Here is an 18175-nt window from a genome sequence, read left to right as displayed (position 1 = left end):
CGCACCTAGCCTCCGGGTTAGAGAGCAAGGGCTTGATTTGGGAACCTCGTGAACCAACAGACCTCCTTTAGTTTATGACTTTGTGAAACAATAAAAGTTTTAAATTGAACAGGTCTGAGCCTGCGCTTAATTCAGTCCTATATAATTCGGCATCGAGCTCCCACACAGATATAATGACCTGGCAGGCCAGATCTATCCTGCAGGCCATATTTTGCCTGCCTCTGAGCTATAGCCTGCTAGTAGCAAAAACAACCAGATGCCTAGTCCATGGGATCAGGATAACATCCAAATAAACTCAGGCCTAGGCTTTACCGACTCCACATACTGGACGTTATACCACTTCCCTTCCAAGCTCAGAGACTCCATCACATAAATCTGTGCCTCATCTATACCTCTTCCATAGCCATTTCAGACTTTCATTTCTTAACTGTGTCCCACAACCAGTTCCCCACTCTGCACTGACCAAGCCGAAAAGGAAAGGCAACATCTCCAGTATTTCCAACGCCAGAATGCATTATAACAGCAGTAGGGAGGCAACCTCACAACAGCTGTGGCACCTCACTTCCAGGTTTAGTATGCAGAGTAGGAGCAGGTGGGTGGCATGCTCAGAAGTGACTCCCCTGAGATTTTTGGTTGCACCAGTTCCACTGCAGACTCCCAGAAATAGGGTGCTTTCTCTCCCAAGGGCACCACAAAGGAACACAACTCCACTCAGATCTGGCCAGTCTGGAAGCAAAGTGATTTTGGCCAGCAGAGCTTTTGTTGTCTGGGGGAATTTTGGTGCCAAAGGAATTTTTCTGGCAGATATGGGTCAGCTGCCATAGTCAAAGATGAAGTAGCTCCACAGCATAGACCAAGTAAAGAAGTTGGCAAGGCGATCCATTCTCTTTTCACACCTAAACTCCAAATACCATAAATATAGCATCAGAAACAGGGAATGCATATATGCAGAGGCTCCAGCTATTACAGAATGCAGCTTCCCACCTATTTCATAGGCACATCAGATCAGTGTTCACATCTACCTCCTGGCTCTGTCATTTTCCATTGCCAGTTTAAACCCCTCATTCTATATTTCAGAACAGTAAACTTCGTTGGAACACTGAAGACTAATTTTTAGTCTACGAATCACCATAACTAAGGACTTAGCTGTTGGAACCGAGGAAGGGAAAAAGGTGCGAGTGTATGAGTCTATCATGAGATGGCCATGAATTATCAGTGCAACATGGCCATGAAAAGGGCCAATGTGCTTCTAATTTGCATTAAGCAAGGCAAGGCATCTCCAGCAGAGGTAGGAACACCATTTCACTTGGCACTGGTAGGACCTTATAAAGAATGCCCTGTATATTTTTCTAGTCCATGTTTAAAAAAGGTAAAAGTTCAGACTGAAATAGGTGCAGAGAAAGGCTTCCAAAATGATCATGGGAATAGATAATCTGAAGTGCTTGATTTATTCATTCTAGCGAAACATAGGCCAAGAGGGGTAGGCCTGTTATCTAAGTGCAGTGATGTGAAGGAAGAGGACATGGCAGAGATGCAGGAAACGAGAAGAGCTATTTAAGAACAAAGGGCATGAACCCACCACAGACAAAATGTAGGCTGGAATTTAGGCGTCTTCCTCAGACCGCTTGCCTCTGAAACAGCCTTCCAAGAGGAGAATTAGGAACAAGCAGCTTAATTTAAGGGAAAGCTTGTTAAATCAATTCATGGGGGGCACATCTACACTGGCATTAATGCACCATAGTTACTACACATTAAAAAGTTCAATACCTATAACAACAGGTACTAACTCAATGCACAGTAACTGGTGCTACTGTGCAGTAGTGCCAGCACCCCCTCCCCTTTTTTTTCCTTTTTCTTTTTTTTAGTGATGCTAATGCACAGTAGATTAACTCTACTGCACATTAGTGCGTCATGGCAAAAGCTGGAACTGTGTGCTAATGCGCAGTAGAACTAGTCTACTGAGCATTTAGTGTCTCATGTAGGTGCACCCAGGATCCCACAACATGGTTCTCTGCAATACTAGGGCACTGTACGTGTTCCCTGATGTTCCTTTCAGTCCCATCTATGCTCGTCTGACAAAAACACTGCTCATAGAGCTCAGGACAAAGCATGAAAGAGCTGAAAAGCCTATTTAAGAAGCAGTTAAAAAACCTCTGTAAAGAGACTTTACACCACAAAGGTAACTCATAACACCAACTTCCCTTGTCCCTAAAAGGGTGCACACACACACACAAGCAAGCCAAAAATCTGTATTAAGAGTTTTTACACTGAAAAGGAAGATATGCCAGAGAGACTGGAATCCATTAGACCTTACTACTAGCTAAGAAATTAATATTTGAATGATCCCCATGTAAAATTAATAGGAATACATACAAGACCAGCAAGCAGGCTATACTTCAACATAAAAAGTCTTAGTTAAAAAGCTCATTCCTTCTTACAAGCAAGTTTGCCTTCTTTTAATTTCATTCCCTTTCCATCAATCACTTTCTCTGTTTTGCCTGCTTTCACCAAAGAGCTTGGGCTAGGATGGTGCAGGCACCAAGGCACACAGATGGCAGTCCAGAGGTTACAAGTTCAAGGCCATAGCAAAAGTGCTCACAGTGTGGCCAGATTCAAACAAGCCTGGGAATTCTGTCATAAGGATTATTGTATAAGTACCCATGAAATAGTTCTGTGCAACATGGCTTAAAATTTTAAGTTATCTTTACGTACTAAGTCAGAGGGTGAGGTTAAACTACAATGTCCAAAAAAGCCCAGAAGCTCCGCTTTTAGAATTTTTATATACGTTAACCTTTACTTTGTTACTAGTGTACTTTCCTCGTACCACATGGAAAAACCGTGTTTTGCCTTCACAGTTTCACAACAAGACACCTCTCTCTGTTCACTATCATCACTCAATAAGATGCAAGATCTCCACTGTCACTTTGCTGATTTAGCACTAGGTTTTGCTGCGATGCAGCATTTCAAAGCCTATGCTATGTGAATGGTATGTCTGAAATGCAAAGCAAGTCAAAACATTAGCACAGTAATCTCTATACATTAACCATGCCTATACAACACCAGTTTGTAGTAAGTAGCAACAAATCCACTGCAGACTTGGTATAAATGCATCAAGAAAGCCGATGAAAGTACTATTAGTATTCCATGCCATTGTGTGCGATAGCTTTCTTAACAGAAGGCTTAAACCTGAAAGACAGAGATTTATTAATACTTAAAAGCGGATCTCAAAAGAGAGCTTGTCGTTTATATCCGATTAAGTTATTCATATAGCAAACACAGCTTTGCCTGCTATTGCAGGCAACTAATGTCATATAAAAGGCAATTCAAATTCATCATGCTACATTTTGGAAGTATTTAGGCTGTTTGTCCCTCTTATTCTTTACAGGAAGACCGTTCCCGAAACATCCCTCCTAAATTTCCAACTTAAAGATTGTCTTAACAACCATGTTATTTCATTTGTGCTTTGTCAACCTTGTTCTTTAGCTCACAGGCTCAACTTTTAAATGGCAGAGGCCACATGCCCCACCAACAAGAGCCACACACTTGGAGGCTGCACTAAAGGGGGACCCAGGCTGTCCCTGAGTGCACAGGTGGCTCATCCGTCCCTGCAAAATCATGTGCAAGTGGGCACTCTGCCACGCCACTGCAAAAGTATGGGCAGGTGCTCCCCCACTCCACCACACATGCAGGGGCAGGGGCAGGCACCCCTGCACTTACAGCTCCCTGCCTGCAGGTTCCCCCATGGCATCTCACCCCACAGGCACACTAGACTACTGGCTTCCTCAGCACCATGGGCTGTGCTGTCTCACCCCCTGAAGCTGGGTCAGGCAGGAGAGGCCTGGGGAGCCCGAGACCCTGGGGCAGTGCCAGCTGGGTAGGAGACCGGGGGGGGGGGGGCTGCATGTTAACCCCTTACAGGACACATGAAGCCTCCAGGCCACCAATTGGACAGCTCTGCTTCATTTTCCCTTCACAGTTAAATGAAAGATGTATTGATAGAGCGCAGACATCTTGGCTAAGCAAGCCAAGCTGCTCCCTTCCTTTTATGACAAGCTGTCCATTCCCCTGACCATCCCAGTAGCACTTTTTTACACCTGTTCTGGCTGGACTTCATTTTTCCTGAAGATAGTTATCCACATCTGAAACAAGAATTGGTCATGTCTGACTGTAGAAAAAAAACCCAGAGTGAAATCTAAGAGCTGGTGTTTTCCAAGGGGCACCTCCAGTCTAATGAGGTTGACAATCACGGTTTTACTCAGAAACTCTGCCCCAGGAAAAGAGCGCATTTGACTCTTGCTTATCTTCTCAAAATCTAGCTGGAACAACAAACTTGAAACCGTGCTTTATTTAGCACCCTTTCATTTCTAAAGTGATTGGATATTTTATAGTAAATAGCTTTGTTTGGACTTCTGCCCTGTCTAATGAAGAAGGGTCAGGAATTCCCTGTTCCTCTGCACATTTGTCTTACAATGACCCCTCCCTTCCAATGCAAATGATTTGTATGTTGCAATTTGCAGAATGTAACTTTACCCAGGGGTGTAATAACATCCCTTTGATAGCACAAGTACAGGCATTAGTACTGCCTTAATTTATTTATAAAGGCAAGACAGAAGCCAAGACCACCTCTTAAAACTAAGCGTGTGTTCACACAGCTGTACTATTGTTGGCAGTATTGTTGTTTACAGAGTGCAGCGTTCACCCCATGCAAAGTCAAAAAAAAGCCAATTACCACTGAAGCAGGTGTATGGGCCTCATCATGTGCCTCTGAACAAGGGGAAAATTTGCTTTCTCTGCACAGAAGACAAAACCCAAAACACTATGTGCACCTCATGCCCCTTGCACAGGGGCAAACATCACCACGTGCAAATAATGTGGAAACACCGAGTGATTGATCCACCAACATTTGGGCTCAACTCCAGATATTTCCTCAGCACTACAGACACTTTTCACCATGCTACATCTACAAAGTTCAGTTGGTACAGGTCACTCTGTTCTGTGCCAGTCATTAGTCAGTACCACACAAGCCCCAGAGCTTTCGTGCCAAGAGTGATGCAAGAAGTGCAGTCTGTCCTCAGCTGCCTGGTCATGCGCCTTGGACTGGTGCAACTTTCCAACAGCACACCGTGGGAAGCTCCAGAGTCTATTGCTGGAGGAGAGAGGTGCTTGTGAAATATCTGCTGCTCTCAAAATGTGCCCACACCAGAAATGGAAGTCAAGTCCTTCTCTCCCCGTAAAACACCTACACCCAGATCAGGAGAGAGTCGGAGAAGAGCTGTTTAAATAATCCGATGACTAGCCAAAGCTTTCCTTTAACACCATCTTTCAAATAATTTTTAAGGCTTAATGTTTCCACATGTTGCTGCAGTTTGCAGCATTTGTTTGCATTACTACAGAAACACCCTGCCATACAGTGTAAAGGCAGGATTTACTAGGGCTGTCATCTTGATGAGGGGGCATTAAACAGAGGCCTGAAGCCAACTAGTAAAATACACATTTGGAGCCAAGACTGAAGTCGCAGAGCAAAAGCTGAATTTTGGAAGTACAAAAAACCCACATACTGACATAAGAGAGAGAGGGTACTAGTCGTTTGCTTGAGTTAAGGAAAAGGCAGATAACAACACAGAAGCTTCACCACACAAATCAAAAAGGCAGACAGATACCTACCCTCACAGCCACTATCTTCAGGAAAGAATGATCATCATGGAAAGACAGGGACTGAAATTTCCCAGAAAACCTTTTCCCCCCCCAATTCAAAAAAAAACACACTGATTGACACATGCAGTCACATGGGTGGCAAACTGGCTCCAGGGGTGCACCTAGAGCGTGGTGATGGACATGTGGGCAGCGGAGTCCCCCAGGGCTTGGTCCTTGGGCCGGTGCTGTTCAACATCTTCATTAGTGACCTGGACAAGGGTGGTGTGGAGAGCAACCTGCTCAAGTTCACTGATGACACCAAGCTGTGGGGTAAGCAAATACACCAGCAGGCAGGGACCTCATCCAGGCAGACCTGGATAAGTTAGAGAAGTGGGCGGATCTGAACAGGATGCGGTTCAACAAGGACAAGCGCAGAGTGCTGCGCCTGGGGAGAGGGAACCAGCATTATGGTTACAGGTTAGGGGCTGACCCTCCTCAGCAGCACAGAGGCAGAGAGGGATCTTGGAGACAGGATTGACTCCAGGATGAATAAGAGTCATCAACGCGACGAAGCAATAGGCAGAGCCAACCGCACCGTCATGCATCAACAGAGGCATCACTAACAGGTCCAGAGAGGTCTTGCTCCCCCTCTATGCAGTGCTGGTCAGGCCGCAGCTGGTGTACTGTGTCCAGTTCTGGGCGCTGCACTTCAAGAGGGACGTGGAGAACCTGGAGAGGGTCCAGAGGAGGCTACTCCTATGGTTGAGGGCCTCCATTGCCAGCCCTATGAGAGGCTGAGGGACCTGAATCTCTTCAGTCTCCACAAGAGGAGACTGGGGGGGGGGGAAGAATCTTGTGGCTGCCTACAACCCTATCAGGGGCCACCAGCAGGGACTCGGGAAAAGTCTGCTCACCAGGGCCCCCCTTGGAGTCACCAGGAACAATGGCCACAAGCTGAGGGACAATAGGTTTAGGTTAGATATCAGGAAGAACTACTTCACAGTAAGGGTGGGTGGCCAGTGCCTGGAACAGGCTTCCCAGAGAGGTGGTGCTCTCACCATCCCTGGAGATCTTCAAGAGGAGACTGGATAGGCACCTGGCTGGGGTCTTATGACCCCTGCCACCCCCAGTGCTCCTTCCTGCCCATGGCAGGGGGTCAGACTCGATGATCTGTCTAGGTCCCTTCCCACTCATTGATTCTGTGATTCTATGGTTCTATGATAGTTTAAAGTAGTTGTCCTATCCTCATCAGGATAAAAATCAGAAACTTGGGAAAAAGATCCACTAAAGTATCTAGTGGCTCAGTGGTTCATTAAGAACAACTGCTCAGGATATGAGAGACCCAGATAAAGCAAGGACTTGAACTTGTCTCCCACATATCCTAGGTCAGGGCCGTCCAACTTCTAAGCAGCCTGCTTGCTGCTGCTGCTGCATGCTGCTCTGGGTACACATTGCAGTGATCACACCAGCAGGGTCACGGGCCATGTAGAGCAGTGTTTCTCAAACCATCTGATGTGGCAGACTGGCAATTTTTTTTTCCAGCGGGCCAGGGACCGGTGCCCAGTTCAGCCGGTAGCAGCAACTGCATGCAACAGAGCTACACAAATGCTCGACTGGCTGTTTCTTTCTCTTTCCTCACCTTGCACGACGTGAAGTCACCTGGAGTGCTGGAACATACAAATTGCGATGCTATGACATATCAATATTATGCTTCTGAAAATATATTTCTTTCTTTCCTGGCAACTCACTGCAGACTGGCGACTGGTGGCTTGCAGACTGGCACTGGTCCACGGACCACCACTTTGAGAAGCACTGATGTAGATGCTGCTCTACGCCCACAGGGGCATTGCACCCTCATCGCTGCATTGTGCATCCATGTGGCTCTGGCCTCACTTTCAACTCCCAGCACAGTGCATCACCACTCTCCATGGGAGTGGAACCCAGAGGAAGGAAAGGGAACCTGGTGATTCCAGCTGCTGTTGCAACCCCATTGACAGGGGAGGAGTGACAGCCAGGTTGGAGCCCACAGACCACAACTTAATTCCTTGTAAGCCACACGCGACCTGCAGGCCACCAGTTAGACAGCTCTCGTCTTGTGTTGCTCACCCCTGCTCTGGATGGCATGAACAATCATTTTCCCTTTTTGTCCAAAGACTATCTATACTGGTTCTGAGGGAGGAAAAAGATCACACATACTTAAAAAAAAAGACAGCCAGCCAAGGATCTTTTCAACTTATTAAACAAGTGACGTCTGACCCTAATCAAGCTTACCCAAGTATAAGCTATTAGAATCTGATCAATAATGCATTATTTCATGGACTATTTTGAGAACTTGGTATTCAGAGCTAGTTTTCATTGCCCTGTTAGCTCAAGCTTTATTTCAACTGAGTGGAATATAGTGGAAGTTGAGTTGCAAAATAACAGACACTGGAAAACAGAATGTAATACACACAGAAATAAAAAAACAAAAACAAACAACCCTAAAGTCTTTGAAATGATTTGCTTTTCTGACTTCAAGAAATGCTTTTTGTAGTGTCAAAAAAAAAAAAAAGGGGGGGAGCATACACCCCCTGGATTTTAAAAAGAAAAAAAAAAAAAAAAAATTACTTGTCCTTATTTTGACGTCAAAATGGAAGTGGATCAAGCAAGATCAAAAGGCAGTTGCTACGCTGCCTCCCCTTTGTTCTAAAGTCATACTGCGCCTGCTCTCTCTCACCCTTTGGCCAACTCATTCATAGCATAATTGCTCTAAGCAACAGGATGTTTATCACCACGTTACAGTACACTTTTTCCATTCTCCAATTGACTTCAGTCAGGCCTGCACTCGAGTTAAAACTGTTTTATTAAATTGATGTACCAGTATTTCAGAAGGCATCAGCCTCACGGCACACACTTATAGAAACGAAGTTAAAATGCCACAAGTTCAAACAAAACTAAAAAAAGGAAAAAAATTTAATACCATTTCCCCTTTGCACAATTGCAACATAAAATAAAATGAGTTATAATAAATTCTAGCAATGGAATGAAGGTCTGTAGGATAGAAGTCACTCTTAACCTACAGCCAGTTTGCATCAAGCTTTGAGTGGGTAAAAATTTCAAAATGCAGCCTCTTTCACCAGCCAGTTCTGCAGAGCTCCACAAAGCTTTTCCTGACCTAATGGCTGGCTTTTGACAAAATGAAGAGGTTTCCTTTCTTTACAGCCTGGGATGCATTTTTCATTGGACCTGGTCACCCAACACCCATCTAAATCATTTCTATGCAATTCTTCCACCAACACCCACCTTTCAGTGCATCTGCAAGAGGCTCTGAGCAGACAGACATTCCTTCTATTCTAAACTCCCCATACAACAGAACAGGAGACTGCTTCCTCTGCAACATGCCTAAGATTTGTCACCAATAAAGCCAATGCCAGCATGCAGTTCAGGTATGCAACAAGATCGCTTGTTATTCAAACGGATCATCTTATTCATCTAACACAGTGGTTCTCAATATGACTCAAGGCACTATTTGGAAAGTGCCAGCTCTTACATTTTATTTTTTGGGGCTTTTTTTTGGTGTAAAAAAAGAGTAGTGAAAGCTAACACAAAACAAGATGGCTAACTACTAGGTCTGTGCAAGTTGGCAGCGATCCGATCTCCCTTCAGATCCTGCCACTTTGGATGGCAGTGATCCGATCCACAGCTCTGGACTGGGTTTCCACCTCAATCTGGCCAAAGCAGCTCCAAAGCTTCGGAGCTGCCTCAGAGATCTGGCCATAGAGTATAAATGGGGAATCAATTAAATATCTAGAACTTTGCAAGTTTCATCCAAATCAGAAAAAAACAACAGATATGGTAGCCTCTGCTGAGAGCATGAAATCTGCCAAGTTTCAAGAAGATCAGTGCAGGAGGAGCTTGGGGGGGGACTGTACCCCAAATTCTTAAAAGCCAAACTCATGTCACAGCTGTGTGTTACACCACAGGGGGGCCAAAACTGCAGGGCTGGTAGCTCTTACTGAGGCTACAAAGCCTGCCAAGTTTCAGGAAGATCAGTGCAGGTGTTCAGGGGGAACTGCACCCCAAGCTGCTGACAGGCAAAACTCATGACAAATGACCCCGTGTGTTAAGGCACAGCGGAATGACAACTGCAGAGATGGTGGCCCCTGCTCATGCCATGACACATGCCAAGATGTCAAGGATCTCGTTGCAGGGCTTCCGGTTTCTGGGGCCCTGCACCCCTAGCTGCTGACAGACAAAACTTGTACAATGGGTACTTGTGGGACTGACTGTCTGTCTTGGGGCAGTTGGTTGTTAGAATTGATTCTTTCTTCTCCTTAGCCTGGTTTTGTAGATGCTAATTGATGGCAATTAACTGACTACATTAGCTAGGTCCCATATATTGAGCTAGCTCCTGAGTGAATCATGATTGATTGGTAACTGTTAACACAGTAGCTTAGCAGCCAGGCCTGCAGTAGTATCTCCCCTCCCCAAGACAGACAGTCAGTCCCAAAAGCACCCATGGCACAAATTTTGGCTGTCAGCAGCTAGGGGTGCAGGGCCCCAGAAGCCCCCTGCACCCATCTCCTTGACAGCTGGCAGGTGTTGTTGCCTCAGCAGGGGCCACCATCCCTGCAGCTGTCACTCTGCTGCGCCTTAACACATGCAGCGTCACCCATGGCATGAGTTTTGCTTGTCCACAGCTTGATGGGCAGTTCCCCCTAAACCTGTGCACCAATCTTCTTGAAACTTGGCAGGCTTTGTGGCCTCAGTAAGAGCTACCAGCCCTGCAATTTTGACCTCCCTGTGGTGTAACACAGATGTGACAGGAGTTTTGCTTTCAGAAATTTGGGGTGCAGTTCCCCCAAAACCACTACACTTATCTTCTTGAAACTTGGCAGACTTCACGCTCTCTGCAGAGAGTCTACCATCCCTGAAGGTTTTTTCATTGGAGAAAACAAAACAAAAAAGTTATAGATGTTTTGTTTCGCCATTAAACCCTATGGCCAGATCTCCAAGGTGGTTCAGAGGTGCTTCAAAAGCTCCAAACTGCTTTGGGAAGCCTAAACGAGGCTGATGCTTCAACCCAGACATGCTGCTTTGGACCCCAAAACATCTGATGCTTCTCTGGATCCGAATCTCTGTCCAGAGCCTCACACAGCCCTACTAGCTACCTCTGTTTTACACTACTTTAATTTCTTCAAGTTCCATGGAGTTGCTCCCAAGACTCCCATATGAGATCAATCATCCTTCCTAACACCCCCACTATAAAAGTTGCGCTGTTTGTATCCATGGCCAAATATAACGAACCCCTCCCTCCCCCACCCAATTAATAAATAGATCCCAAGGCAGATTCTGCTACCTTTATCCACACTGAGTAGTGCCTTACTCTGCAGCTATACTCACAAATTTCAATGGAACCATTTGTGTAGTAAGCTACCTGTGAGTCAGAATGGAAGCATCTGGCCCAATGCCTTTCTATGAATAGTGTCTTACACATATCCTGAGTTTTTCCACAGAGAACATATGAATACCAAAATTCTGAAGGCATTTTTTAAAACAAGATTCCCATTTCACTCTAAGTTAAGTCTAGTTAATATATTCTATACATGATACTCATAGAGATTACAATAAACCACAGAGATACTGTACTTACATGCAACAATTCAGAAGACACATAGCTATTCAAGGACATATTTGTTCATCGTTCATTTGAGATGCATGTAATTAGTAAGAGTATGCAAGTGGACCATATTCAAATTCGAATTTGGCCCAATTTGGGGGACAGCATTTCCATTAGCTGATTCAGATCACTGTCCCAATTTGATTCTGTCAAAGCTGAAGATTCTATTCCGATTCAGCAAATCAGTGATATGCTCTTTCTATACATCAAGATACCAGGTGGCTCATGAATGCCGAGATAGTGGGCCAGATGGGGCGTCCCACAGGAGCATGGTGAGCCGCCCCCCCATGCGCTTGGCAGCAGACTCAGAAGTGGACCGGAAGTATTTCTGGTCCATTTCCGGGTATGCTGCTGAGTGTGTGGGGGATGCCCGCCACACCTTCCTGGCTCAGTGATCAGCTGCTGGGGGACACTGGGTGCCCCCCCAGACCCAGGAAGCACTAGTTGCCAAGCCAGCAGGGTGCCCCCCCATGCTCCTAGGTGGGGCAGATAAAGCATCTCAAATCTCAGTGTTTACAAGCTGCCTGGTACCTTGAGGTTCATAGAATAAACATTTAAAACCGTCTCTACGGCCAAACGATCAAATCTCTCCAAATAGAATTGGAAGCCTCCAATTCAAGTTTGGAGAGATTAATGGCTCTCACGATTTGATTGGATTCGGAGATTCAGCCCTCCCCCCAAAAAAAACAAAAACCAGGCTGAATCTCCTCTGAATCTAAATTAGCAACTGAAGCTTTGCAGAGCCCTAGTAATTAGTCACTTAAGCACACACCTTAGGACTCCAACAGTACTGAAAATTGGAAGACTTACCCAATTAAAAAAAAATATCAGCTTACTCCAAGTAGATTTCCACACAAAGGAGATATTCTAAATTTCTTTCATCCTAATATATGTAACAATACAGTTACCAACATGATGCCACTGAATTTCAGTTTTAATCATTCGCTGATTTCTCAATATTATTTTCTTGAGAGAATGGGAATAGAGCTTAGGATGATGAAAAAGTCTCCCCCTTAAATCGACATCAAGTGAATGGTCCAATATGAACAGCAGTTATATACTAGCACATTTTGACAAAACATACCTTGAATTAAAAAGCATGTGAAAGGGTAGGGATTTTACACAGCAATTCAAAAACTGATATTAAACTAAGAACTCACTCATTGGACAAGGTATGGATGTAAAAGTTTAAATTAAATAAGTAGTCTTACGGCTTGAAATGCAGTACGCCAGCCTGCAATTGATCCTCCTGAAGAGCTGCTTGTTGATTGGCCAGAGTAGAAGTGTGAAGAGTTGAATGAAATTAATTATCAGTCCAGATACTATAAATATATAACAGATAAGAAGGTGACAAATGAACTGAGACTTCAGAAAGCCAGTGATGTCCATGGTTCATTAAGAATGCAAGGGAACACCTCCAAAAAAAGCAAGATCCAAATATTCAGAAGATAACCTGCAAAATAAATATATTATCTGTCAGACATTAATGAAGTTTCTTCTGTGCACAGACTGCTAACATTAATAGACTGTTTTCCTACTAAATCTTATTAAAATATTTCATCTTTTTCATTCAAGGGAAAAAGCCAAATATTTACAAAGCAAAAACATGGAAGGCCATACTTTCAACAGATTTACAATCAACTTTGCTAGCAAAGCCAATATGCACAATTTTTTTCTTTTTTAATAGCTCAAACAGATGGCTATGACATACCAAAGGTATTATCTCTACACCCCTTACAGACAAAGCATGCAACAGAACTCACCACTGCATTAAAAACAATTATAAGATATTATATTTATTAGGGCTGTATGAAGCTTCAGTTGCCAATTCGAGTCAGAGGAGATTTGACCCGATTTGGTGACCAAATCTCTGAATCAGAACCCCCCCCTCAAAAAACAGAAGATCCATTAAAGAGGTCTGAATAGAATCCAAAGCCTCCAAAATCAATTTGGAAGAGATTCGAAGGTTCAGATCATTTGGGGAGAGGCAGGCACAGCCAGGCGGCTGCAGGTTCTCCAACAGCTCCTCCGGCTGTGTCTGCCTCTGCCCCAAGTTGGGGGGAGCCACGGGAGAAGCCCCATGGCTGGACTCCAGCCAACTGCTAGAGCTTGGCAGTGGTCAGCCCCAGCTTCTGGATGGTGTGCAGCACCCTGCTGAGCCACACTGCACCCATGCCATGTGACAGCTGCCTCATAGGTGCCAAGCAGGGGGGCGATCCCCACTGCATGGGGGTGGGGGGAGGCTCTGAATGAGCCCTCAGAGGCCCTGATCACTCCTGTTACAGCTGTGAGTGCAGGGCTCCCCACCCCGCTTTCTTTAAAGTGCCAGGAGGTTGGGGCTGGGCAGGGCAGCCATGCAGGCTTCTCCCATGGCTCCCCCCCACTCAGGGCAGAAGCAGGCACAGCTGGAAGACCCGCAGGAGAACTTGCAGCCACCCGGCTGTGCCTGCCTCTTCCCAGGTGATCCCAAATCAGTGCCAAATTTCCAATCCAGATTCGGCTCGACTGAATGGGGACAGTAATTCGAATCACCAAATTGAATTGCTGTCCTCCAAAAATCAGACAAATCCGAATCAGAATTGAATACTTCCCTATTCACACAGGCCCAATATTTATTATTTGAAATAATCTTTTATTTTAATTTATAATGTTTTATATATATTATTCATAATGTACAATATTAATTTGAAATAAGAACTAGACTTTAGCACCTTCAATATCAGCCCTAAAGCTTACAACCTTGAGAAACTCTGGAACAAACCAACCATGAATTATAGGGAAGGGAACATGATCACCTACTCTTATACTTTGGCCTCCATTAAAAAAAGGGCCAAACTGGGAACTAAATTAATAGTTCTTCGGAAGTCAAATCCCTTCGTTACAAAATACCATCCTGCCCACACTATGATCTCTTTTCATTTCTAATCAGAGCATAGTCCATGAGGTAATGTGTGGAACAATGAGACTTAAAAACAATGTTCTTTTAAAAGCTATGCAAATAACGTTCTCCATTTTTCATCCAGTTGTTTTCTTACACACTTCTAGACCCAAAGACCACATTACATACATCCCAGAAAGCCTCCTTCAAATGTCTAGTTTAAATGAAAATAACAGGATTTGGTTTTTGTCCATTATCAGAGCAGGAATCCATTACAAAATTTTTACACAGGGTGCTGGAGATTTCTGACAGTTCTGCCAACTGTTAAAAGCTTTGGCTCAATCTAGTACAGAACTTCCCACAATTAATTTTAAGCAAGTGAACAGTTCCACTTCATTTATTAATGGACCATTTATATGCTTAAACACACCCACACACTGAAGTATTTGACTAGATTGGACCAGAGATTCAGCATCTTGCAAGACTTTTTTTTTTTTTTTTTTTAAAAGCTTTAAGGCAAAATGCAAAATAAAAAGTGAATGACCTTAAAATAGCTAGGCACACTGAAGACTCCAAACCTTTGAATGCAATGGGTTTTCCATGGATTTCAGGGGAAGCAAGATATCAACCAATGCTCCCCCCTTTTCTGAGGTTTGAAGTTCCAGGTTAAACATTAATTTTATATTTAAAATTAATTTTATTAATTTTATTCAGGTTTGTGCATATATACACGACACAAGCCTTCCATTATATTTACTCTTCTAGTTACAAAGCCAAACCAAGCAGTTAAAAGATTTTCCTTAGCCACCAGGACCTTTGCTTCTCCTGGGCCTGTCCCAGGGACTTTTGTGCCACTTTCATCATGTTAGTCAGTTTTTGATGAAAGTTCAGCACATACTCCACCACGGAGGTCTTGGTGGGAGTGATTTTTCCTTTTTACTCTTTTCTCACCAAAATCGAGAGGACCTCGAACTCGCCTCCCAAACATCAATTCGAATGGCGAGAACCCCGTGGACTCCTGGGGCACCTCCCAGTAGGCAAAGAGCAAATGCAGCAGTTTTTCATCCCAGTCATTGGGGTTAGAGTCCACATAGGCCTTTCGCATCCCTTTCAAGGTCCCATTGAACCTTTCTACTAGCCCATTTGTCTGAGGGTGGTAGGCTGTGGTCTTAAGGTGTTTCACCCCACAACACTTCCACAGGCACTTTATCACCTCTGCCAGGAAGTTTCCACCCCGGTCAGTCAGGTTCTCAGAGGGAAAACCCAGCTGACAGAAGATTTTGGTTAGGGCATCAGCAACCACAGGTGCCTCGGTGAAGGTCAGGGCAACTGCCTCCGGGTACTGAGTGGCAAAGTCCACTAGAGTTAGGATGTACCTTTTCCCTCTACGAGTCTTATGCCTCAGAGGGCCCACAATGTCTATCCCCACTCACTGGAAGGGTTGATCAGTGATCGGGAGGGGCTGTAGGGGAGCCTCTCTCCTGTCCCCACTTTTGCCCTTTCGCTGGCAGATTTCACAAGATCTGCAATAGTTCGTTACAGTCTGGGCAATTCGGGGCCAATAAAAGTTTGCCTGCAGTTGCTGGCGTGTCCGTTCCCTGCCCATGTGACCGGCACATGGTAAATTGTGAGCCATGGAGAGCAATCGTTGTCTGTATTTGCAAGGTACTATGACCTGGTGATGGGATTTCCAGGTTTGGGCATGGCTCTTTGGCACCCACAACTGGTAGAGAAGTCCCTTATTCCAGACCACCTGCTCCCTCTTTTCTGGGTTAAACTTCCTCTTTTGCTCCTGAGTTATCTGCCGGAGGTTCTCCAAGCTGGGGTCTACCAGAACCTCCTGCTTGAACTCCTCTTGCCTGGCTAAGCCATCAGCAGAGAGTTCGGGGGCTCCTGCAGGGAGTGCACTTTCACCCTTAGGGACTTTTTTGGACTTCTTCCTGAGAGTCTCTCCTTCCTCTGCCACTGACAGACTAGACACTTCCCTGGGACTGTCACTTAGCCCACCCTTGGGGTTGCTAGTTCCCTCAGGAACTGGTGTGAAATCACCCTCCGCTGGGACCTCTCCCAGGGCAGCCAATGGTATGGCTGTCTCTTGGGAAGTTTCTAACCCTCCCCTCTAGCCTTTTTGCTCTGCAGACGTGTCACCATGTTAATGCAGTAGGGCCCTAGCTCTAGGGCCTGGTCCAACTTCCTACGCAGAAGTTCTCGATTAAGTATATCCCGTCCCACCAAGATGGGAGCTGGAGCCCCTTCCATCACACCGCCTCTTCACTCAATGGGTGACCGGGTTACCTGCATCTCAAATGGCGGAGACCCCACCCCTTGAATGGAAAGGGTCCTCCCTGAGATTATCTGCAGGTGAAAGTAAGTTGGCATCGATTAATGTCACGCTGGACCCCATGTCCAGTTCCCCAATAAGGGTTCTCCCATTGACCGTTATCTTGGTCTGGTGGGGGGCCATCACCTCCTCTGGGTTTGTGATCCTGTAGCAACAGGCACGCCCCTCAGAGGGGCTCGGGTCTCCCCCCTCATTGCTTACAGCTGTTGCATGTCTGACAGGCTTGGGTTTGTTGCTTAACTTTGGGCAGTTGGGCTTGATGTGGCCCGGCTTCCCGCAGTTATAGCGCCCCCTGTTCTCCAAATTGGGATGTTTGGTTGAATCAGGGGCCTCCTTACACTCAGTCTGGGATGGCCCCTTTTCCCCTTTTGGAACTGGCCCTCCCCTCCCCACTCTTTGGAACCCTTTATGTTTCTTTCCAGAGTAGGGAGGCTTTTTGTCTGACCCTTCCCAATTAAGCAACAGCTGATCTGCAATTTCAGCGGCCTTATGGGCGGTTTTGGGGCCCCTGTCCTAGGGTTTTAATCTCCCTTGGACAGCAATAATAAAATTGGTCCAATGTCATGAGATGGTGCAGTTTCTTGACAGTGTCAGCCTTGGCTCCCCCTACCCATTTAAGGTAAGCATCCCGCATCAAGGCCACATAATTAGCCATTGACTTCTCCAGTTGTGGGCAGATATTTCGGAATTTTTTTCGGAAATAGTCCAGTCCCAACTTGAACCTTGCAGCCATGGCCTGTTTAAAGGTATCATAGTTTTCAGCTGCATCTGTGGGCAGGCTGTTCAGGACCACCGCCAGGTCCCCATCTACCAAAGCGGCGATGTGCATCATGTACTCCTCCTCAGGCACCTTTAACTGTCGGGCTTGCTTTTCAAAGATGCTGAGGAATACGTCGGGGTCATCTCCGGGTCGGTAGCGAGCGAAGGGAGAGGAGTTCGGTTTGGGGCGTTCCCCGGGCACTCGGAGGGCCTGCATTTTCCCCGTTGGTCCGCAGATGAAGTACCTCTAGTTCGTGCTTGCGCTTGGCCTCTGCCTCTCGGGCCTCCGCCTCGCACTGGAGCCTTGCCTCTTTGTTCTCGCGCTGTGCTGTCTTTTCTGCCAGCTCCATCTTTTTTAGCTTCATCTCCATTTGTACCTTTTCACGCTGTGCCTGGGTTTTCAGCTCCATCCTTTTTAATTTTAGCTCATACTTGAGCTTGCTCCGTCGCTCCCGCTCTTCAGCTTCTAGCCGCATCTGGTACTTCCAGAGTTCCTCCGTAGGGGTTGATCTCCCTGAGGACAGCAAACTTGGCGTGCGGTGCTGTGATTCTGGGGAGGACTCAGGAGTTGGTGAGTGTGGAGGTTGCTCTATGGCCGAGTCATTGTCGCACAGAAGTTTAATCAGTTCCTCCTTCTTTAGCCCTTTCTCTTTTGCCAGCTCTTTTAGTTCCAGCACAGTCTTTTGGGCGTACTGCTCCGCCATCCTGGCTATCTACACTATTTAGTTGACCCAATGCCAAATTAGAAATTGTTTGCTCAAGGGATTTTGGTGACTCTATTACTCTTCCCAAATTTTGCCTGTAAAACAGCAGGGTATTTGTATCCCACTGCTCCCACCACATGTGGTGGGCCAGTAGGGGGCACTCCTGCATTGAGCCGCCCACCTCCCTGCGCCCGACCACC

General features: G+C 45.7%; 1 protein-coding gene across 2 annotated transcripts in view; it reads right to left on the bottom strand.

Moving 5' to 3' along the window:
- The window catches only part of AGPAT4 (1-acylglycerol-3-phosphate O-acyltransferase 4), a 128723-nt gene that overhangs the window by 89776 nt on the left and 20772 nt on the right, over nucleotides 1–18175 (bottom strand). For both annotated transcript variants that reach the window (XM_019549989.1, XM_019549990.1), the window contains exon 2: nucleotides 12505–12746. In XM_019549989.1, the coding sequence (XP_019405534.1) occupies nucleotides 12505–12682 (178 nt within the window). In that variant the 5' untranslated portion in view covers nucleotides 12683–12746. The remainder of the gene's footprint in view (nucleotides 1–12504; nucleotides 12747–18175) is intronic.

The sequence above is a fragment of the Crocodylus porosus genome, unplaced genomic scaffold (genome assembly GCF_001723895.1).
Source record: "Crocodylus porosus isolate Cpor-Errol unplaced genomic scaffold, CroPor_comp1, whole genome shotgun sequence".
Classification (NCBI taxonomy): Eukaryota; Metazoa; Chordata; order Crocodylia; family Crocodylidae; genus Crocodylus; species Crocodylus porosus.
This window is presented reverse-complemented; position numbering and strand designations above follow the sequence as displayed.